Below are 24706 nucleotides of genomic sequence, written 5' to 3'. Positions count from 1 at the left end.
TTTTTTTTTACACAAAGCAAAGCATACCTATTAATACCTATAAGAAAGGAATTAAAACAGAATGGTGTTCTTAACATTATACTCCAGAGATCTTATCAGTAGCAACATTTGGCTTAATTACTGTTATATACAAGAAATCCCTCACTGTCTTTTACTCTGCCACATCCCTGCCTCCATCAAAACACACTCATCTTCCCCTAAATCAGTGGTTCTCAACCTTCCTAATGCCGCGACCCTTTAATACAGTTTCTCATGTTGTGGTGACTCCCAACCATAAAATTATTTTCGTTGCTACTTCATAGCTGTAATTTTGCTACTGTTATGACTCGTAATGTAAATATCTGATATGCAGGATGTATTTAGGCAACCCCTGTGAAATGGTCGTTTGACCCCCAAAGGGTCGCGACCCACAGGTTGAGAACCGCTGCAAATGTTGCTCAATATGTTGATTTTGCCCAGACATTTTTTTTCACCCCATTCTAGCCTGATAAGATTTTGGATTCAGAGGGGTTATGAACTAATTATTAGTTCTTTGGGTATAGTATAGATTAAACAGGGCTTGGGAGGCTAAAGTAGAAACCTAATAATTATCAATGGGGTTCTAAGTTCCAAATATGTTCATAAATAAATTCTGAAGTTTTGTTGTAATAAAAAGGAGTTAAAACATACAACTGACATTAGAATCTACCAGGTGAACTGCAATTCTGCTTACTTAACATTTTTACAAGTAAAATATTTGCAGTTCAGATAGATAAAGAATTATTTGTCAAAGGAGTGAATATTTGTTTTAGCTGTCTAATTACTATTTTGGGTTTGGACTCTTGTGGGACCTAAGTGTTCTAGAATTTGCAGTGCCACAAAGCACTTATTATTTGTTTAGAGGATATTGCATTCAGTTTTTGTGAATTATTTTCCTAACTTATGGTTTATTAATGTGGTTTAAATGTTCTTATCCAGGTTCTCCAGAGCTAGTTTTTGTAAGTCATGTAATACATCCTTGCCACTTCTACATTCGGAAGTATTCACAAATAAATGATGCAACAGTATTGGAAAAGATGGTCAATCAGTTTTGCAATAAGAGTTTACACCTTGATCCGTCAGACATTTTGGAGCTAGGTAATGAAATATTACTCCAAGTTAAAATGTCAGGTTTATGTAAATATTGTAATATTTGGCCAGCCCAGATAAATGTGTAATATAGATTTGTACTCCAAGCATGAAAGTTTTGGAATTATTTAACGTAAGTTGTGTCCTGACGGGTTTGGCTCAGTGGATAGAGCGTCGGCCTGCAGACTGAAGGGTCCCAGGTTCGATTCCAGTCAAAGGCATGTATCTTGGTTGCGGGCACATCCCAGTAGGGGGCGTGCAGGAGGCAGCTGATTGATGTTTCTCTCTTATCGATGTTTCTGACTCTCTATCCCTCTCCCATCCTCTCTGTGAAAAATAAATAAAATATATATTTTTAAAAAAATAAATAACATAAGTTACATTTTGTTTAGGTAAGTTAGCTAAATATTAAAATTGACTGCTGAGTGAGATATACACAAAAACTCTGTTATGGAGCAAAATGAGTTTTGTTTAAATGATAAAACTCAGGGCAGGGAAATTAAGTAGTTTGCCCCCTTGTCTCCAGGGGAAACTGTTCCTCTGAGATGATTCCTTGTAGTGTGATGACAGTCCCTTGACATCCACACGTGAATGTTGAGGATGTTATTGAATGCTTCATGAGATGCAGGAGGACAGCAGCATCCATTTCTTAGGACCTCATGGAGGTAGTTGGGAAACTTCATTGTTCTATCCAAATTCTAAGGGTATGTGTAATTTGCCATAATTAAGCTTTCCTTACAGATATTTTCCTGCCCTAGCTGGTTTGGCTCAGTGGATAGAGCGTTGGCCTGGGGACTGAAGGGTCCCAGGTTCAATTCTGGTCAAGGGCATATGCCCGGGTTGCGGGCTTAATCCTCACTAGGGACATGCAGGAAGCAGCCGATCAATGATTCTCTCTCATCATTGATGTTTCTATCTATCTGTCTCTCTGTCCCCCCTTCCTCTCTGAAATCAATAAAAATATATTAAAAAATCAAATATTTTCCTTATAACCCTCTTGACTAAATTTTATTTCACTCTGTAATAAGAGAAAGCTATGATTTGCTTGACTTAGTATTATCTGTTTAGCCTTATATAGTAGTTCTTTAAAAGTGTAATTAACCCTCAGCTCATCTTTGTAGCTTAACAATATTAGAAGCCTAGGATTATCATACACTTTTGACAAAAATTAATAATTTTAAAACAAAAAATAACAAATTATGAGTATCTAAGAGGAGGGAAGTATAGTATGAAACTTAGTTTTTATGGTGCAAATAATTCTCCAAAATTTAGTATGTGCACAAAAGACCTCAGCTTACATTCAGAAAATGTTCTAAGAAAGCCAAAAAGTCATCCTTTGTTTTAAGAATAATTATCATTTCAAGGTAAGTACACATGATTTAAATACTCATTTATATTTTGAGAAGGGGAGTAATGTGATATGATACTTTAGAAGGCTGTTCCCTTTTCCTACCTGTTCTTCATTATATATAACAACAAATGGCTTTTAACAGGGTTTTTTTCTTATCTGTTGCAAGAAAGAATGGTTTAATATATGTAGCTTAAAACTAAGAATATTGGTTATGTGGTATATAAACATAAGAGAAGGTCCACAACAATCTGAAGGCCAAACAAATGTTTTGGTAGAGCTTAAAATTTTAAAGGGCCACCTTGATGTGCCTCTCAACTATCCTGTTTTTATTAGAGGGGATTATTCAACAGCCCTCTGTATATAATCAGTGATCAAGTACTACCAAATTTTTCTGTGATGCATAACTTAGTTTTTAAGAGAATGGGCTCTGAGTTTACTTGCATTCTCCTCCTATCTCTTCTAAGTAGCCATGTGGCTTGGGCTAGCTTTTCAACCTCTTTGCCTGGTTTCCTCATCTATGTGATGGAAGTACCATCTCCACAGGTTTGTTGAGGGAATAAGTGAGTTCAAACATAAAATACTAAGAACATTGCTGAGCTCATAGTAAGCATTCAAATTCAGGTCTCTTTCTTTCTTGCTCTCTGCCCTCCCAGTTATTAATTTGTAATTCATCTGATCTCTCTGCTATTAGGTCCTTGATTCATCTTCCCCTTCTCTCAATTCCACTGTGTATTAATTTAATTTTGGCATTTCACACTCTGCCTTTCATTGTTTCTTTATTCTCCCATTAACCAAGAGAAGGTAATTGATTCTTTTTTATGTTACCAAAATATTTTACAGATTTCAGTATGTGTATATCTGTACATACATGTGTGTACATGCACAAGGGTAGAAGGTCTTTATTGTTATAAGTACAATGTATTAGAGTCATTTATTTGCCCATGTTTCATGAGTGTCTTCTTTTGTTGTGGTTGCTAATCCTCACCCGAGGATATTTTCTTCCATTGCTTTTCAGAGAGAGTGAGGAAGGGAAGGGGGGCGGGGGGGGTGGGGAGAGAGAAAGAAACATCACTGTTAGAGAGACACATCAGTTGCCTTCAACACACACCCCGACCAACTGGGGGCAGGGAGCAAACCCGAAACACAGGTATGTGTCCTTGACCGGAAATCGTATTTGAGACTCTTTGGTGCGTGCTAACGCTCTAACCACTTAACAACATTAGACAGGACCTTTCTTGAGTGTCTTGATGGCAGCATGCTCTCATTCATCTTTGTTATAGTTCATGAAACATAGGTCCTCAAAAAGTGATTGCTGAGTATTTTTTGTTTTTATCTCCCCATTTAGTTCAAAAGATTCTGTATAACAGAAACTGTCATATTATACCAGTGAGGACGAACCTTTTGAGCTCAGCGTGTCAGCATTTTGAAAAACCCTAACTTAACTCTGGTGCCATGTCATATATAGAAATTTTTTGATATTTGCAACCATAGTAAAACAAAGACATATTTTTGATATTTATTTTATATATTTAAATGCCATTTAACGAAGAAAAATCAACCAAAAAAATGAGTTCGCTTGTCACCTCTGACACGCGTGTCATAGGTTCACCATCACTGTACTATACTACCTTCACCCTTCTCATAGCTCTTGACACAGTACTATAGTATGAGTAGATAAGTTAATTAAGACTTCTTAGTAGTTGAACTAATGTACACATTTGTAAATTAGAGCTTAGTAGGTATTCTTTCTCCCTTAACATTGATAATGATTTGTCTCCCTCATTATTTAGGTGCAACAGTATTTGTCAGCAGTATTGGAAATGGAATGTGGTGTCGAGGAATTATCACTGAATTAATTCCAATAGAAAATGAAAATATTAGAAAACATTGTAGTGCAACTAAATTTTCAGTCAGTGAAGTTGCACTAATACAGATATTCATGGTGGATTTTGGAAATTCTGAAGTCCTAATTGTTGCAGGGTATGATACTTTATAATTATTGTGTATTCCTGGCCTGCTTGGAAACATTTGTGATTGGGGAGAGGGTCGATACTAAAGAATAAAGGAAATTGGAAAAGGGTAGAGAGGAGTAATTTATATTTCTTCATTTTCAAGGCATATACTTTCTAAGTTTCCTCTATAATTTATCTTACTAATTAAATTAGTACAGTATTATCATTTATGAGTGTTACTGGATGGGAAACTTGGAAAAGGAGCTTTTTGATGTATCCAAACTTAAGTACTCTTCTTTGGTGCTTCAAAGCAGGGGAATTATGCATAAAAATAGTTCCTTTTTAGCTGCAGGATGATTGTGAGCAAAAATTTTAATCAGTTTTCTATAATTTTATTAATGCATGTTAAAGTGGTATAGTGTCTAGCTCATTCTAGATATTCAAAAATGTTTTTTCCCTCAGTGTTCTAGGAAAATTAAACAAACTGAAAGTCTTTCTGTAGTAAGGAACAGTATTAACTACTGCATGATCACTAGTTACTTAATGGTCATAGCTTTATAAATAAGTAGATTTCTCCTCGGGGGCCTCGTTATCCCCTTAAGTTTAAGTAGATATATGAAAGACAATTCAGGTAAAGGCAACTGAGAGTTAATTATATAGGTAGCAACAGTGTCTGTACTTAAAAGCCAGATTAAATCTATATTGTAAGGAAGTATGAACTAGACTATAACTTCCTAGAAGATTTAACCTAAGGAGAGTATCCTTAGAAATGCATAACTTTTACGGGGGAAAGCAAGTTTGGGTTTGAAGCATTATTTTCAAAAAATGTTACCGGAATTCTTCCTAGAGTTGGTGATACCCATGTGAAATCAGAACACATTGCTGAGCAACATATAGTACTAAATGACTTATGTCTGGTCCTAAGGAAGTCTGAACCATATATTGAAGGGCTGCTGAAAGACTTCCAGCCATTAGCACAGCCATGCTCATTGAAGGATATTGTTCCACAGAATTCAGTAAGTAAAACTGACATTATGCTTTCTTCTTCAGGGACTAAAGTATTCTAGTTTTAGCTAGGTATTGCCAGTCAGATTGCTGAGTGTAGGTTTAAGACACCAATTCTAATAAATACATTTTACATAATAATCTGATAGTGCCAATGAAAAAGGAGATGAACTTCACTTTCCACAACTGGAAATGTTCTTAGTGGGAAATTGAGTGGAATAAGCATATATGAACATAGTGATAGGTGAAATATCCAAGTAAACCACTAAGTTTTGGAGTCAAATAAGTGTGGAGAAATAAAATATGTTGTGGTTTGTATTTCTGTACATTTCTTCACTGTTTCCGTGGCACTTTGTTCATTACTCTATATATAGCATTCTGCTTTGTATTATTTATTAATATCTGCATATTCCCCAGCAACATTGCAAACTCCTAGGAGATAAGGATGCATGTCAGGTTGTTACATTATTATGAAAGAAGTCTGTGTCTTTGCTCATCATTGTACTCCAGGCATGTAACAGATCATAACACATAGTAGACATTTAGCAGATATTTGAAAGAATGAATAAAAAACTAGGAGGAAACATAAAAATAATAGGCTGGTGTTTTCTTCAGAGTGGTAAAATTGTTCTTTTTTAAGTCTTTTATTCTGAGTAGGCTTTACCTTTATGCTCATAAAATCTTAGAAAAATGTTTTAATTTTTGTTTTTAAGGAATGTGTACTTTTGATCCTTAAAATTTACTTTACGTTTAGCTACTTAAAATTTCAAAAATCAACTTAAAAAACCTTTTTTCCAATGGGTGAATATTTTTCTTTATTATTTAAGTAGTCTATACTTCACATATTGCTAGTAATGAGAACTAAGGTAACTGATGATTAGAAATACCATGATTCTATTGCATGGCTTTCATTATACTTCAAAAATTGTCTTTTGAATTTTCTTCATTTAAGTGGAAAATTCATATATAATACTGGGTTTTTTTGAAATATTTATAATCTTCATACTAATATTCAGACATGAAACTAAGTCCTGAAGTGCAGTAGCTATGGAACCTTGAGACAATATTTATAAATCAAAGTATGACCCACACTCCATGCATCCCTAAGACTGTCCTTAGGTTTGTGGCCCCAGCTACTACTTAATATCTGTGGTTGGCTCAGTGCCTCTGCTCAGATTTTCAGACTTTGGTTGGTTTAAAGCTAAATTCAGAATATTTTAACATTAGAGCTAATTATAATTATGAAGTACATTATAATTTAACTTTTTACACAGAATGAAGCTTGGGGAGAAGAAGCTAAAGTAGAATTTTTGAAAATGGTAAATAACAAGGCTGTTTTAATGAAAGTTTTTAGAGAAGAAGATGGTGTGCTTATTGTAGATCTGCAAAAACCACCAACAAATAAAATAAGCAGTGACATGCCTGTGTCTCTTAGAGATGCATTAGTATTTATGGAACTGGCCAGGTAAGTAATTTATTAAACCTTAAATATTTTTTGAGATAATAGCTATAAATTGGAATAGCAGATTTTACCTTTAAAACTATGGGCCCAAAGTAAACCTCAACATACTCTGTAAGACAGCGGTTCTCAACCTGTGGGTCGCAACCCCTTTGGGGGTCGAATGACCCTTTCACAGGGGTTGCCTAAGACCATCGGAAAACACATATATAATTACATATTGTTTTTGTGATTAATCACTATGCTTTAATTATGTTCAATTTGTAACAATGAAAATACATTCTGCATATCAGATATTTACATTACGATTCATAACAGTAGCAAAATTACAGTTATGAAGTAGCAACGAAAATAATTTTATTGTTGGGGGTCACCACAACATGAGGAACTGTATTAAAGGGTCGCGGCATTAGGAAGGTTGAGAACCACTTCTGTAAGAGGTTAAAATATTGCTGTCAAGTTTTCTAATTACAAATTGTCTGTGAAAACTACATTCAGATCATTTGATTTATGGGAATAGAGAAAGTCAGGTACCTCAAATTAGAAACTATTTGTAGTCACTGAACATTTTTATACTCTTGATAAGATCACAAGCAACTACACTAGGATTTCAAGAATTGTAGTTTGACAGTTCCTTACTTCAATATTCTAACCACTCGGTATTTAATATATAGCTCTAGAATGGGTACTATAACTTCCTTTCCTTCTTCATCTCTGATGAACCAAGATGACTAAGTTACCACAGAGATAGTGGAAGATACTTTCTGTCCTGAGTGATTATACAACTCTAGAAGTGAACCAAGTAGGTTCCATTCTGAAAAAATAAGAGTAGAGTCTGGGAGCCAGAAGGAGGAGACATGGAGGGCACACAACTGTCCTCATTGACTGCTACCACAGAGTGGTTACCAGTTCAATGAGTAGAGCTTACAGATCCAGCTCAAAAATGCTCCAACACCAATTTGAAGGTTAATTATTGAGTTTTGAGACTTGACTTTTTTTTTAATCCCCACCCAAGGATATTTTTTCCATTGATCTGTAGAGAAAGTGGAATAGCGATGGGCGGGAAAGGGAGAGGTAAGGGAGGCACATCAGTTGATTGCCTGCCTTCCGACCAGGGAAGAGATCAAATCTGCAACCCAGGTATGTGCCCTTGACTGGGAATCGAACCCTCAACCCTTTGGTGTGTGGTCCAACATTCTAACCACTTGCCAACACTGGCCAGGGTTTGACATCTTATTTAACCTGGTTTGATAATTCGAGACAATACCAAGAAGTGTTACAAGTTAGAAGAGAGCAATTGGAAAGGGAATATTCTTGGTAGATAAATCAGTATATGTGCAAGTCCTTTCTTCAGATCAAGTAACTGAGAAGAGACTTCAAGAAAATGGCTCCTGCTTATGTTTTTAATTATTCTTTTAATTAGGTTTAGATCGCACTCACCAAGAAGTCTTTCTGAAAAAAATATGATTTTACACTATCATCCACCTATTTTACCTAAAGAAATGACAGATGTTTCAGTTATGGTTTGTCATATAAATAGTCCTACCGATTTCTATCTTCAGTTGGTAAGTATATAATGTTCCTTTGAGACAAAATATGTTTGCAAATTTTAAGTAGAAATGTATAACAGAAATGAGTGCATAGTATGAATTTTAGAGCAAATAAAACGTTATGAACCTACTATAAATTTAAGTTTCTTTGTGGCTGCAACTTTGGATAACAAATGCACGTGACTTAGTAAATTAAAGGAGAAAATTAGTGATATGTGGAGGAAAGAGACAGTAAAGGATGTATAATGTATAAATGTTTCTTGCTACCATCTGAAATCTACATTTGACCCTTGGACAACATGAAATGCTTACCCTCACCCCTCCTCCATGCAATAAAAAATCCGTGTATAACTTGACTCCCTCAAAACTCTATTAATAAATAACCTACTGTTAATCAGAAACCTTACCAATAACATAGTCAATTACCATATTTTGTATGTTTTATGTGTTATATACTGTATTCTTACAATAAAATAAGCTAGAAAAAATAAAATGTTATTAAGAAAGTCATAAGGAAGAGAAAATACATTTAACAATATTTATTGGAAAAAAAATCCACATATAAGTGGATGCATGCAGTTCAAACCCATTTGTTCAAGAGTCAACTGTAGGAAAACACATAGAGCTGACAAATCAAAATAAAATGATAAAACCTGTTTCTGATCATGTATACCTGAAAATTTATGAATTAGTACTAGGTAATTTTCAGAATTTGAACACCAAAATAGTTTCAGATGAAAGACATTTCATATTAAATTTTGGATGTGTGACTGGTGAGTTTAGGTAGCTACCAACAATGAGTTCATTGTTATTGATCTCTTTACATCAGTGCTTTATATGAATTAACTCATTCTAAGTGCCATAATGCTATGTGTGAATTAACTCATTAATCTTCACAACAACTGTATGAGAAAGATGCCATTATCTTCCTTTAGATGTGGAGCCTAACCAGAGGGACGAAGCGGCTTGCCTTAGGTCACACAGCTACAAAGAATAGAGTCAGGATTGAACTGGGCAGTGCAGCTTCATTCAGAATTTGTCACCTCAAACATTTCACCACGCTATACCACCTCCCCATAGGAGTTGTGGAAATCTCCCTATATGGCACTAAGTAGAACTTACATGTATTTCTTCTGTTGAATTTTACTTAATGTCTTTAAATTGAGATAAAACATATATAACAATATTTAGTAGTTTAAGTATATAGCTCAGTGCCATTAAGTATATTCCCTATGTTGTTAAGCCATTACCACCATTCCTCTCCAGAACTTCTTCATCTTCTCAAATAGAAGCTCCATTCCCATTAAACAGTAACTCCCCATTCCACTCCACCAGTGTCTAATAACCTATTCTACTTTCTCTCTGTGAATTACCTATTCTAGATACCTATAAGTGGGAAACAAACACTAGTTTTCCTTTCGTGTGCCTTATTATACTTAGTATGTTGTTTCCATGTTGTAGCATGTATCAGAATTTCATTCCTTTTTATAGCTGACTAATATCAATTGTATATATATATATACCACACTTGTTTATCCATCTGTTGATAAACACTTGGATTGTTTTAACCTTTTGGCTATTTTGAATAATGCTATTGTGAACATGGGTCTGTTTGGGTCTCTCCTAGGTAGATAACGAGGAGTCCAGTTGCTGGTTTACAGTATAATCTGTTTTAATTTTTTTCAATAATATTTTTGTATTAATTTCAGGTATACAGCACACTGGTTAGACAATCATGTACTTTACAAAGTGGTTCCCCAATATATTCCAGTACCCACCTGGCACCATACATAATTTACATCCCTGTGACTATTTTGTAACTACCAATTTGTACTTCTTAATCTTTTCACCTTTCTCACTCTGTCCCCCAGCCCTGCTGCCCTCTGGTAATCATTAGTCTGTTCTCTGTATCTATGAATATGAATCTAGTATTTTTTTTTTCATTTATATAGTTTAGATTCCACATGTAAGTTAAATCATATGGTACTTGTCTTTCTCTGACTGATTTGCTTAACATAATACCGTCTAGGTCAGCGGTTCTCAACCTGTGGGTCGCGACCCCTTTGGCGGTCAAACAACCCTTTCACAGGGGTCGCCTAAGACCATCCTGCATATCAGATATTTACATTACGATTCATAACAGTAGCAACATTACAGTTATGAAGTAGCAACGAAAATAATTTTATGGTTGGGTCACAACATGAGGAACTGTATTTAAAGGGTCAGAAGGTTGAGAACCACTGCTCTAGGTCCATCCATGCAGTTGCAAATTGAAAGAGTACATTCTTTTTTATGGTCAAGTAATATTCCATTGTATATATGTATGACAGCTTTTTTATACTCTGATCTATTGATGGGCACTTGAGTTGCTGCAGTGAACATAGGGGTGTACATATTCTTTCAAATTAGTGTTTTGGGTTTCTTCAGCTATATACCGAGAAATGGGATTGCTGGGTCATAAGGTAGTTTGATTTTTAATTTTTAAAAAGTTAAACAGTATGGACCATCCATACTGTTTTCCATAATGGCTGTACCAGTCTGAATTCCCACCTATAACAGTGCACAAGGGTTCCCTTTTTTCCACATCCTCGCTAACACTTGTTTGTTGGTTTATGGATGATAGCCATTCTGACAGATATGAGGTGATATCTCATTGTGCTTTTAATTTGCATTCCTCTGATGATTAGTGATGTTGAACATCTTTTCATATGTCGGCCATCTGTTTGTCCTCTTTGAAGAAGTTGTCTATTCAGGTCCTCTGCCAATTTTTAAATAGGATTGTTTTGTTACAGAGAACCAGAATAAATCAAGCAATGCTCAGAGAGTTTGGAGTCACACTTTATTCACCGCGGTGGGCTTAGAGAAAATGAATTCAAATTCTAAGCAGAGCTACAAGCATAACTTCCCTTTTTATTAAAGAGCCAGCCCTATGTGTGCTTAGTGGTTATCTCACTGGTGGCCTTGGAAACTATACAGTTCTATCCAATTAAAAAATACACCCTGCATGGCATTGAGAATATGGGCATATCTAGTCTCTGGCTTACAAGGTCAGACAGCTAAGTTTATCTTCCTCATTATTCAAGCAGGCTAGAGCAGGCTAGAAAGCAAAGTTATTTTTTTAGAATAAGAGGCCGTCTAAAGAATAGCAGAGAATTCCAAACAGTAGTTTTACAAAATAGGGGTTAGCCTTCTCAGTTGGGGGGTTTTTTTGGTGTTGGGTTATATGAGTCCTTTATAGATTTTGGATATTAACCCTTTATCAGATGTGCCATTGGCGAATATGTTCTCCTATTCAGTAGGCTGTCTTTTTGTTTTGGTGATAGTATCCTTTACTGTGCAAAAACTTTTTAATTTGATGTAGTTTCATTTGTTTTGTTTTTTCTTTTGTTTCCCTTGATCAAGGAGATATATCAGAAAAATATTGCTAAGTGAAATGTCAAGAGATTATACTGCCTGTGTTTCCTTTTAGGAGTCTCATGACTTCGAGTCTTTTTTTTTTATCATTCCCATTTTATTTTTTTTTTTTTTTGGTCTTTCTAATTTTTTTTTTATTGCTTAAAGTATTACAAAGGGCATTACATATGTGACCATTTTATCCCCCCACCCTAGACAGTCCCCTAGCCTCCCCTATCCCCCAGTGTCTTATGTCCATTGGTTATGCTTATATGCATGCATACAAGTCCTTTAGTTGATCTCTTACCCCCCTACCTCCTGCCCCCCAACCCTCCCCGGCCTTCCCGCTGCAGTTTGACAATCTGTTTGAGGCAGCTCTGCCTCTGTATCTATTATTGTTCAAAAGTTTATAATGGTCTCTATTATCCAGAAATGAGTGACATCATGTGGTATTTTTCCTTCATTGACTGGCTTATTTCACTTAGCATAATGCTCTCCAGTTCCATCCATGCTGTTGCAAATGGTAAGAATTCCTTCTTTTTTATAGCAGCATAGTATTCCATCGTGTAGATGTACCACAGTTTTCTAATCCATTCATCTACAGATGGGCACTCAGGCTGTTTCCAGATCTTAGCTATGGTGAATTGTGCTGCTATGAACATAGGGGTGCATATATCCTTTCTGACTGCTGTTTCTGGTTTCCTGGGATATATTCCTAGAAGTGGGATCACAGGGTCAAATGGGAGTTCCATTTTCAGTTTTTTGAGGAAACTCCATACTGTCTTCCATAGTGGCTGCACCAGTCTGCATTCCCACCAGCAGTGCACAAGTGTTCCTTTTTCTTCACATCCTCTCCAGCACTTGTCGTTTGTTGATTTGTTGATGATAGCCAGTCTGACAGGTGTGAGATGGTACCTCATTGTTGTTTTGATTTGCATCTCTCGGATGATTAGTGACTTCGAGCATGTTTTCATATGTCTCTTGGCTTTCTGAATGTCCTCTTTTGAAAAGTGTCTATTTAGATCCTTTGCCCATTTTTTGATTGGATTGTTTATCTTCCTTTTGTTAAGTTGTATGAGTTCCCTATAAATTTTGGAGATTAGGCCCTTATCAGATATGACATTGGCAAATATGTTTTCCCACACAGTGGGTTTTCTTGTTGTTTTGTTGATGGTTTCTTTTGCTGTGCAGAAGCTTTTTATTTTGATGTAGTCCCATTTGTTTATTTTCTCTTTAGTTTCCAATGCCCTAGGAGCTGTATCAGTGAGGAAATTGCTTCGGCATATGTCTGAGATTTTGTTGCCTTTGGATTCTTCTAGTATTTGTATGGTTTCCCGTCGTATATTTAAGTCCTTTATCCATTTTGAGTTTATTTTTGTGTATGGTGTAAGTTGGTGGTCTAGTTTCATTTTCTTGCATGTATCTGCCCAATTTTCCCAACACCATTTATTGAAGAGACTATCTTGACTCCATTGTATGTTCTTGCCTCCTTTGTCAAATATTGATTGAGCATATTGGTTGGGGCTGATTTCTGGGCTCTCTATTCTATTCCATTGATCTATATGTCTGTTCTTGTGCCAGTACCAGGCAGTTTTGAGAACAGTGGCTTTGTAATACAGCTTGATATCTGGTATTGAGATCCCACCTGGAAAAGAATTTAAAAGCAGGTAGAGAATTTAAGGGAGCTCTGGGACAACATGAAATGAAGCACCATCCTCATAATAGGGGTACCAGAAGGAGAAGAAGCTGAGCAAGGACTAGAAAACCTGATTGAAGAAATAATGCCAGAAAACTTCCCTGACTTGGGGAAGAGAAAAGTTTCACAATTCTAGGAAGCACAGACAGTCCCAAACAATATGAACCCCAAAAGACCTACACCAAAACACATCATAATTAAAATGGCAAATGTTAACCTTAAAGACAAGAAAGAATCTTAAAGGTTGCAAGAGAGAGAGAGAGACAGAAAGTTACCTACAAGGGATCTCCCATTAGACTATCAGCTGATTTCTCATCAGAAACACTTCAAGCCAGAAGGGAGTGGCATGAAGTATACAAAGTGATGAAAAACAAGGAACTAAATCCAAGACTACTCTGTCTAGCAAGGCTAGCATTCAAAATTGAAGTTGAAGTCAAGAGCTTTGCAGACAAAAAAAGGCTAAAGGAGTTTATTACCACCAAACCAGCAATGCAACAAATGCTAAAGGGACTGGTGTAAGAAGAAGAAATACAAAGAGAGGGAGGAACACAGGCATAAAGCATAAAAATGGCAACGAACAAGTAGCTATAAATAATAACCTTAAATGTAAATGGATTAAAAGCTCTAATCAAAAGACATAGGGTAGCTGAATGGATAAGAAAACATGACCCATACATATGCTGTCTACCTCAGAATAAAGGACTCACACAGATTGAAAGTGAAGGGATGAAAAAAATTATTCAGGCAAATGGAAGTGTAAAAAAGCTGGGGTAGTAATACTCATAGCTGGCAAAATAGTCTTCAAAGTGAAGGCCATAACAAGAGATAATGAAGCCCACTTCATAATACTAAAGGGGTCAATGCAACAAAAGGATATAACCTTGGTAAACATATATGCACTCAATACAGGAGCATCCAAATACATAAAAAAAACTTCTGGAAGATATCAAGGGAGAGATCGACAGCAATACCATCATCATAGGGGTCTTTACTACCCCATTGACATCACTGGTTAGATCTTCTAGACCAGTGGTCAGCAAATTCATTAGTCAGCAGAGTCAAATATCAACAGTACAATGATTGAAATTTCTTTTGAGAGCCAAATTTTTTACACTTAAACTATATAGGTAGGTACATTGTTATTAACTTAATTAGGGTACTCCTAAGGCTTAGGAAGAGCCACACTCAAGGGGCCAAAGAGCTGCATGTGGCTCACGAACAACAGTTTGCCAACCACAGTTCTAGACAAAAAATAAATAAGGAAACAGTGATCCTAAACAACACACTAGATCAGAAGGAATTAATTGATATTTTCAGAACATTTCACCTCAAAACTACAGAATATACATTCTCAAGTGCACATGGGACATTTTCAAAGATAGACCACATGTTAGGACACAGGCCAAGTCTCTGCAAGTTCAAGAAGATTGAAACCATATCAAGCATCTTCTTAGGTCACAGTGGCATAAAATTAGAAATCAACTACAATAAAAACAATCAGACACATGGAGGGTTGTCCTGCAGACTGAAGGGTCCCAGGTTCAATTATAGTCAAGGGCACATTCTCGGGTTGTGGGATCAATCCCCATTAGGGGGTAGTGCAGGAGGCAGCTAATCAATGATTCTCTCTCATCATTGATGTTTCTATCTCTCCCTTCCTCTCTGAATTCAATAAAAATATTTTTTTAAAAAAATAAAAACAATACAAAAATCAGTAAAACCAAGATCTGGTTCTTTGTAAGGATAAACAAGATTGATGAACCTCTAGCCAGACTCACCAAAAAACAAAGAGAGTTGACCCAAATAAACAAATTTAGAAAAGAAAGAGATAAAGTAGCAACTGACCCCACGGAAATACAAAGGATCATAGAAAAGTACTGTGGACAACTTATTCCGACAAGCTGGACAACCTTGAGGAAATGGGCATATTCCTAGAAAAATACGGTGCTCCAAAACTCAATCAGGAAGAATCAGAAAACCTGAATAGGCTAATAACTACTGATGAAATTTAAGCAGTAATAAAAATTTAAAAAAAACAAACCCCAACTTCAAGCAAACAAAAGCCCTAGTCTAAACTGCTTCACGGGGGAGTTTTACCAAACATTCAAAGAACAACTAACACCTGTCCTCTTCAAACTATTTCAAAAAATTCAAGAGGAAGGAACACTTCCAAACTCTTTCTATGAGGCCAGCATTACCTTAATTCCAAAACCAGATAAGACACTACAAAGAAAGAGAATTACAGACCAATATTCCTGGTGAGCATAGATGCTAAAATCCTCAAGAAAATTTTAGCAAATTGGATCCAGCACACATTAAAAGGATCATACACCATGACCAAGTGCGATTTATTCCAGGGATGCAAGGCTGATACAATATTTGCAAATCAAGAAACGTGATATAGCACATAAACAGATTGCAAGACAAAAATCACATGATCATATCAATAGATGCAGAAAAGGCATTTGACAAAATCCAACACCCTTTTTGATAAAAACTCTCAGCAAAGTGGGAATAGAGGGATCATACTTCAACATAATAAAAGCCCTATATGACAAACCTACAGCCAACATTATACTCAGTGGGCAAAAACTAAAACCACTTCTACTAAGAACAGGAACAAGACAGGGATGCAACTTTCACCACTTCTGTTTGACATAGTACTGGAAGTGCTAGTCATAACGATCAGACAAGAAGAAGAAATAAAAGGCATCCAAATGGAAAAAAAGAAATAAAACTATCCTTATTTGGAGATGACATGATATTTATTGTACATAGAAAACACTAAAGACTCCATCAAAATACTACTAAATTTATTAAATGAATTTGGCAATGTGGCAGGATATAAAATTAATACCCATAACCCCCTAGCATTTTTTTTATTGATTTCAGAGAGGAAGGTAGAGGGAGAAATAGAAACATCAGTGATAAGAGAGAATCATTGATCGGCTGCCTCCCACACGCCCCACACTGAGGATCGAGCCTGCAACCCAGGCATGTGCCCTTGACAAGTATCGAACCCAGGACCCTTCAGTCCACTGGTCAACCTTCTATCCACCAAGCCAAACCAGCTGGGGCTCTAGCATTTTTATACACCAATAATGAACTCTCAGAAATAGAAACTAAAGAAATAATCCCATTTACCATTGCAACAAAAAAATTAAGATACTTAGGAATAAACAAGGAGGTAAAAGACTGGTACTCGGAAAACTACAGGATGTTAAAAAAAAAAAAACAAGAGAGAGAGAGAGATTGAGAGAGAGAGAAAGAAAGATATACACAAGTGGAAGAATATACTGTGTTTATGGATTGGTAGAATCAACATCATTAAAATGTCCATACTACCCAAAGCAATCTATAGATTCATCACCATCCCTATTAAAATACCAGCATATTTCGCAGACCTAGAATTGACTCTCCAAAAATTTATATGGAACAAGAAAAGACCTCAAATAGCCACAGTAATCTTGAGAAAGAAGAACAAAGTTAGAGGGATCACAATACCAGATATCAAGTTATACTACAAATCCACTGTACTCAAAAGAGCCTGGTACTGGCACAAGAGCAGGCATATAAACCAATGGAACAGAACAGAGAACCCAAAAATCAACCCAAGCTATTGTTCTCAATTAATATTTGACAAAAGAGGAAAGAACATAGAGTGGAGTCAAGACAGTCTTTTCAATAAATAATGTTGAGAAAATGGAACAGATACATGCAAAAAAATGAAACTAAACCACAAACTTACACTATACACAAGAATAAACTAAAAATGGATAAAAGACTTAAGTGTAGGACATGAAACCATAAAAATCTTAGAAGAAACCATGGGCAGCAAAATCTCAGACATCTCTCATAGCAATATGTTTACCGATACATATCCTATGACAATGGAAACTAAGGAGAAAATAAACAAATAGGACTACATCAAAATAAAAAGCTTCTGCACGGCAAAATAAACCATCAACAAAGTAACAAGAGAGTCCACTATATGGGAGAACATATTTGCCACTGATATAGCCGATAAGGTTTTATATATATACTAGAGGCCTGGTGCACGAATTCGGGCACAAGTGGGGTTCCTCAGCCTGGCAAGCGGGATCGGGCCAAGACCAGCTCTCCGACATCCCCCGAGGGGTCCCGGATTGCAAAAGGGCGCAGGCCAGGCTGAGGGACCCCACTGGTGCATGATTGGGGACAGGGAGGGATGCAGGAGGTTGGCCAGCCAGGGAGGGACTCCGGGAGGGCTCCAGGGTATATCCAGCCCGTCTCACTTAGTCCCGGCTGGACCCCAGCAGCAAGCTCACGTACTGGTCGGAACATATGCCCCCTGGTGGTTAGTGCATGAGATAGTGACTGGCCAACTAGTCGACTGTCTGCCCCCAGTGGTCAGTGCATGTGATAGCAAGCAGTTGAGCAGCTTTGGCATATCATTAGCATATTACACTTTGATTGGTTGAATGGACAATTGGATGACTGGACACTTAGCATATTAGGCTTTTATTATATAGGATATATATATTATTTTAAAATATATCTTTATTGTTTTCAGAGATGAAGGAAGAAGGGAGAGAGAAACAGAAACATCAATGATGAGAGAGAATCATTGATTGGCTGCCTCTTGCTCACCCCCTACTGGGGATCAAGCCCACAACCTGGGCATGTGCCCTTGACTGGAATCGAACCTGGGACCCTTCAGTCAGCAGGCCGACGCTCATCTACTGAGCCAAACCAGCTAGGGCCTGATAAGGCTTTAATATTCAAAATTTATAGGGAATTTATACAGCTTAACCAAAGGAAAATAAACAATTCAATTAAAAAATGGGCAAAGGACCTAAATAGACACTTCATAAAGAAGGTCAAAAGGCATATGAAAAAATGCTCAAAGTCACAAATCATCTGAGAGATGAAAATAGAAACAGTACTACCTCACACCTATCAGAATGGCTGTCTTCAACAAATCAACAAACGACAAGTTTTGGTGAGTGTGTGGAGAAAAGGGAACTCTAGTACACTGCTGGTGGGAATGCAGACTGGTACAACCATTATGGAAAACAGTATGAAGTTTCCTCAGAAAATTAAAAATAGAACTCCATTTGACCCAGAAACACCAGTCAGAAAGAATATATGCACCCCTATGTTCATAGCAGCGCAATTTACAATAGCTAAGATTTGGAAACAGCATCAGCAGATGAGTGGATTTAAAAATGTGGTATAGCTACACTGGAATACTACACAGCTGTAAAAAAAGAAAGAACTCTTAACCATTTACAACAGCATAGATGGACCTGCAGAGCATTATGCTAAGCGAAATAAGCCAGTCAGACAAAGATAAGTATCACATGATCTCACTCATATGTAGAATCTAATGGACAAAATAGACTGATGGACAAAATAGATCCAGAAACATAGAAGCATTGAACAGACTGTGAAAGCTCAGAGGGAAGGCAGGAGAGGGTGAGTGGGTGGGAAGAGATCAACCAATGAACTTATATGCATAACCCCTGGACACAGAAAATAGGTTGGTGAAGGCCCGGGGTGAGGATGGGAGCAGTCTTGGAGAGGTCAATGGGGGATAAAGGAGGTATATGTAATACTTTCAAAAATAAAGATTTTAAAAATATTTTAAGTCCAACACAATACCTTATTTTAACTTGATAACCTCTGTAAAAAAACAAAAACAAAAAAAACCTGCCTCCAAATAAATAGGTGTCAAGGTGTCTGTGGTCACATTCTGAAGTATGGGAGGTTAGAGCACCAACATACTTTGAGAGGAAGAAACAATCTAATCTAATAAAAGAGAAACATGGTAATTGGCGTACGACCGCTACCCTTCCCATTGGCTAATCAGCGAGATATGCAAATTAACTGTCAGCCAAGATGGCGGCCAGCAGCCTGGCAGCTTGAAACTAACATGAGGCTTGCTTGCTTCAGTGATGGAGGAAACCAACGTTCCCCGCCTGCCGCTCCAGGCCTCTGAGCCTGCAGTTTGAAACATTTTAACAAATATAACAAATATAGAAGCTAAAAAAAAACAACCCAGAAACCAGCTTTCAGCGAGCTGGGATCTCAGAGCTGGAGTTATACATTGTTTTGATTACCTACTTTCAGCAGCGGAGGCCTAAGAGCTGGAGCCTCGGAGCTAAAGCTGGCCCAGAATTAAAAAGAAAAAAAAGAAAAAAAGGAGCAGTTGGGAGCTTCCGTCACCCGCCAGCCTGAAAACAGCCCTCAGCCCCTCACCCAGACTGGCCAGGCACCCCAGTAGGGACCCACACCCTGAATGGTGTGTGACCAGCTGCAAACAGCCATCATCCCCTCACCCAGGCTGGCCAGGCACCCCAGTGGGGATCCCAACCCTGATCCAGGACACCCTTCAGGGCAAACCAGCCAGCCCCACCCATGCACCAGGCTTCTATCCTATATAGTAAAAGGGTAATATGCCTCCCAGCACCAGGATCAGCAGAGCCGCGAGGCCTCCCGGCACCAGGATCAGCGTGACAGGGGGCAGCACCCAAACCCCCTGATCGCCCTCTGGCTCTGTGTGTGACAGGGGGTGGGGCCACAACCTCCCTATCTGCCCTGCTCTGTTCGTGACAGGGGAAGGCGCCCCAACCCCCTGATCAGCCCTGCTCTGTGCCTGATATGGGGGAGCTCCCCAACCTCTGATCGCCCTGCGGCTCTGTGTGTGACAGGGTGCGGCACCCCAACCCCCTGATCGGCCCTGCTCTGTGTGTGACAGGGTGCAGCGCCCCAACCCCCCCAACCCCCCACAGGCCCTGCTCTGTGTGTGACGGGGTAGAGCCATAACCTCCCCATCGGCCCTGCCCTGAGTGTGAGAGTGGTGGCGTCGCAACCCCTGGATCGGCCCTGCTCTGTGGATGATAGAGGATGGCACCCCAACCCCCTATCCGCCCTGCTCTGTGTGTGACAGGGGGCGGTGCGCCAACTCCCCTATCAGCCCTACTCTGTGAGTGACAGGGGGGAGCTCCTCAACCCCCTGATGGGCCCTGCTCTGTGTGTGACAGGGGGCAGCGCCCCAACCCCTCGATTGGCCGTGCTCTGTGAGTGACGGGGTGGCGCCACAACCTCCCCATCGACCCTGCCTTGAGTGTGACAGGGGGCGGTGCCCTAACCCCCCAATCAGCCCTACCCTGAGCGTGACTGAGGGTGGCATGACAACCTCCCGATCCGCCCTGCTCTGTGCATGACAGGGGGCGGCGCCCCAGCTCCCCAATCGGCCCTGCTCTGAGCCCGACCAGGGGCTGCACCTAGGGATTGGGCCTGCCCTCTGCCACCCGGGAGCAGGCCTAAGCCAGCAGGTCGTTATCTCCCGAGGGGTCCCAGACTGCGAGAGGGCACAGGCCGGGCTGAGGGACTCCCCCCTTCCCCCCGAGTGCACAAATTTTTGTGCACCGGGCCTCTAGTTAAACTCATAACAGTCCACCCTCAGCTCTGTTAAAAATTAATTTTCTTCCCACATGCAAAATACTTTCACCTCATCCCTACATTCCAAAAAGTCGTTTAATCATTCCAGCATCAACTCAACTGAAAGCCCCAAATCTTCTCATCTAAATCAGGTATAGGAAAGAATTGGGTATCATTAAAACTAAGGCAAAAAAAATTTTTTATCTCTGAATCTGAGACCAGCCAAATCCAAAACCTGGCAGGGAAAGTTTTGTTAGATTCTTATGACTTGAAAATAATTTTCTTTTGCTAGATTCTCTGTCCTTTAATCCCCCTGGGGTGGTGGTCTTGTCCCCTTAGCCCTGACAGCAGCCTCATCCATTGGGTCCTTGTCTCACTCTCTGGAACCCAGGAGGAGGCCCCACCCCCAGAACAGAGGAAGACTGCCTCTCAGTCCTATGCCTTCTGGGCCTGTGGTGGCAGTGGCAGACACACCAGTCTCTGAACTTCAGGGTCATTCTTCCTGTTTCTTGAAAGATAACCCACATTCATGGCCAATAGCTTTATCAGCTATTGGTTCTTTTATGTTTTACAGTTCCTCCTTCATTTTGTCTCTGTCCTCTCACATTTTATTAGAATGAGCAAGGATAAAGCAGGCTGTACTTCAGCACTTTGCTTAAAGTTCTCCTCAGTTAAATATCCAAGTTCTACTTTCTATCCAACAGAATATAATTCAGTCCCATTCTCTATCACTTTATAACAAGAATTGCCTTTCCTCTTGTTTTCAATAATATGTTCCTCACTTCTAAGATCTCACCAGAAACACTGTTAATGTTCATATTTCTACCAACAGTCTTTTCAAGGTAATCTGTACTTTTTCATTCAATCACCTTAGAACTCCTCTTCTTCTACCCATTACCCAATTCCAAAGCCACTCCCACATTTTAGCTATTTGTTACATTCACACCCTACTTTCCAGAACCAAAATCTGCATTCATTTCTTAGGACTGTCATAATAGAATTCCACAAGTTAAGTGACTTAAACAACATAAATTTATTGTCTCACAGTTCGGATCTAGAAGTGCAAGATCAGTTTATCAGTAGGGTTGGTTTCTTCTGAGACTTGTGAGTGAGAATCTATTCCATTCCCTTCTACTAGCTTATAGTGGTTCACTAGAAACTTTTGGTGCTCCATGACTTTTGCTTCACCCCAGTCTCTGTCTTCATCTTCACATGCAGTCTCCTGTGTGTTTGTCTCTCTGACCAAATGTACTCCTCTTAATAGGGACATCAATCATATTGGATTAAGTCCTACCATGTAACCTTATTTTAACTTGATTATATCTGTGAAAGACCCTACTTATCTCTAAATAAAGTCATATTCTGAGCTACAGGGTTATGACTCTAACATATCTTTTTTGGAGAGGCACAATTCAACCCATAAAATAGAGCTGCTTAGATTTGTAATTCATGTCTTCCATCAAATTTGGAAAGTTTGGTGCATTATTTCTTCAAATAATCTTCTACTTCTTTCTCTCTTCTCCATCTGGGACTCCCATATTGTGTATATTGCGTGTTTAATAGTGTACCATAGGTCCCTTAGTCTCTTGTTCACTTCATTGCATTTTCTTACTGTTCCTCCCTGAATGATGTCAATTGTCCTATCTTTATATTCATTGATTCTTTCTTATGCTTGCTCAGATCTGTTCTTGAACCTTCTAGTATATTTTTTATTTCAGTTGTACTATTTTGCTGCATAATTTCTGTTTTATTCCTTTATATAGTTTCTGCCGTTTTGTTGGTATTTTAATGTTGGTTCTTCATTGTTTTCCTGTTTTGTTTTTTTTTCTAATTGTTCAGGTTTTCCTTTAACTCTTTGAGCATACTTAAGACATTTTTTTAATTAAATCTTTATTGTTCAGATTATTACATTTGTTCCTCTTTCCCCCCCCCCATAACTCCCCTCCTCCCAGCTCCCGCCCCACACTCTGCCCTCACTCCCCACCCACTGTCCTCATCCATAGGTGCACGATTTTTGTCCAGTCTCTTTCCGCATCTCCCACACCCCTTTCCCCACCCCAAGAATAGTCAGTCCATTCCCTTTCTATGTCCCTGATTCTATTATGATCACCAGATTATTTATTCACTTGATTCTTAGATTCACTTGTTGATAGATGCATATTTGTTGTTCATAATTTGTATCTTTACCTTTTTTTTCCTTCTTCCTCTTCTTAAAGGATACCTTTCAGCATTTCATATAATACTGGTTTGGTGGTGATGAACTCCTTTAGCTTTTCCTTATCTGTGAAGCTCTTTATCTGACCTTCAATTCTGAATGATAGCTTTGCTGGATAAAGTAACCTTGGTTGTAGGTTCTTGGTATTCATCACTTTGAATATTTCTTGCCATTCCCTTCTGGCCTGCAAAGTTTCTGTTGAGAAATCAGCTGACAGTCGTATAGGTATTCCCTTGTAGGTAACTGGGTTTCTTTCTCTTGCTGCTTTTAAGATTCTCTCTTTGTCTTTTGCTCTTGGCATTTTAATTATGATGTGTCTTGGTGTGGTCCTCTTTGGATTCCTTTTGTTTGGGGTTCTCTGCGCTTTCTGGACCTGTAGGTCTATTTCTTTCACCAGGTGGGGGAAGTTTTCTGTCATTATTTCTTTAAATAGGTTTTCAATATCTTGCTCTCTCTCATCTTCTGGCACCCCTATAATTCTGATGTTGGTGCGCTTGAAGCTGTCCCAGAGGCTTCTTACACTATCTTCGCATTTTCAGATTCTTTTTTCATTTTGCTTTTCCAGTTGGGTGTTTTTTGCTTCTTCGCATTTCGAATCTTTGATTTGATTCTTGCGCTCCTCTGGTCTGCTGTTGGGTGTCTGTATAATATTCTTTATTTCAGTCAGTGTATGCTTAATTTGTAGTTGGTTCTTTATCACAACATCGAGGGTCTCATTAGATTTCTTGAGGATCTCACTACATTTATCGGCGGTCTCACCAGTCTTTTCGAGGGCCTTACTAAGTTTATCGGCAGCTTCTAGACAGTTCTTAAGAGACCTTAAAAGTGTGGTTCTGAACTCAATATCCTCCATTGACAGTTTTGTCCTGTTTCTTTGTCTCCGCATTTTTTATGCTTTCTTGGTACACCCCCTAGTGGTCTTTGTGCGCAGTCTTGTTGCCTTTAAGCCTTGATTGTCTGCAATACCGGGGGTGATTTGACCTCCAGGCTAACTGGCTATGAGAGTCCGCTGTGTCTGCAGTGGGAGGGCTTCTGTGCTGGATCTCTAGGGTGGTGCTAATGTGTAGCGTTTGCCTGAGGCTATCCCGCAAATGGTTCTGTGCAGGGCTTGGGCGGGGCGGGTCCCTGGGGATCTACAGGGCAGGCGGAGCAAGCAGTTATGGCTGCTCTCAGTTCCTTCCCCAGGGGCTCTGCCTCTCAGAGTCCCAGCAATGGCTGCAAACCTCGGAGAGAAAGCTGCCTTCGAGTTCCGACCGAAGCCAGACAGTCCCGCGTCTCCCGTTTGAGTCTTGGTCCCCAGAGACTCGCCCGGATCTGGAGCTCAGAGCGTGAAACTCCCTCCCGATTGAAAAGAACAACCGCGCCCTCCGCTGCCAGCCCGCTCCGCGCGCGCACTCCGCACCTGAGTATTTCACTTCAGCACTGCGCCTCCTCTGAGTCTGGGTATGATATTCTCTTTCCTCCTATTTGTAGAATTCCACTCAGCCAGCCTTCCTGTGGTTCTGGATGATATCCGTTCTGTCCTTTAGTTATATCTCTGAAGTGGTTGTTCG

At 38.9% G+C, this 24706-nt stretch overlaps 1 protein-coding gene across 2 annotated transcripts in view; it reads left to right on the top strand.

Moving 5' to 3' along the window:
- The window catches only part of RNF17 (ring finger protein 17), a 157168-nt gene that overhangs the window by 58656 nt on the left and 73806 nt on the right, over positions 1 to 24706 (top strand). For both annotated transcript variants that reach the window (XM_059684174.1, XM_059684175.1), the window contains exons 11-15: positions 958 to 1116; positions 4249 to 4438; positions 5258 to 5426; positions 6690 to 6880; positions 8298 to 8439. In XM_059684174.1, coding sequence (XP_059540157.1) covers positions 958 to 1116; positions 4249 to 4438; positions 5258 to 5426; positions 6690 to 6880; positions 8298 to 8439 — 851 coding nt within the window. The remainder of the gene's footprint in view (positions 1 to 957; positions 1117 to 4248; positions 4439 to 5257; positions 5427 to 6689; positions 6881 to 8297; positions 8440 to 24706) is intronic.

The sequence above is a fragment of the Myotis daubentonii genome, chromosome 2 (assembly GCF_963259705.1).
Source record: "Myotis daubentonii chromosome 2, mMyoDau2.1, whole genome shotgun sequence".
In the NCBI taxonomy this organism is placed as follows: domain Eukaryota; kingdom Metazoa; phylum Chordata; class Mammalia; order Chiroptera; family Vespertilionidae; genus Myotis; species Myotis daubentonii.
This window is presented reverse-complemented; position numbering and strand designations above follow the sequence as displayed.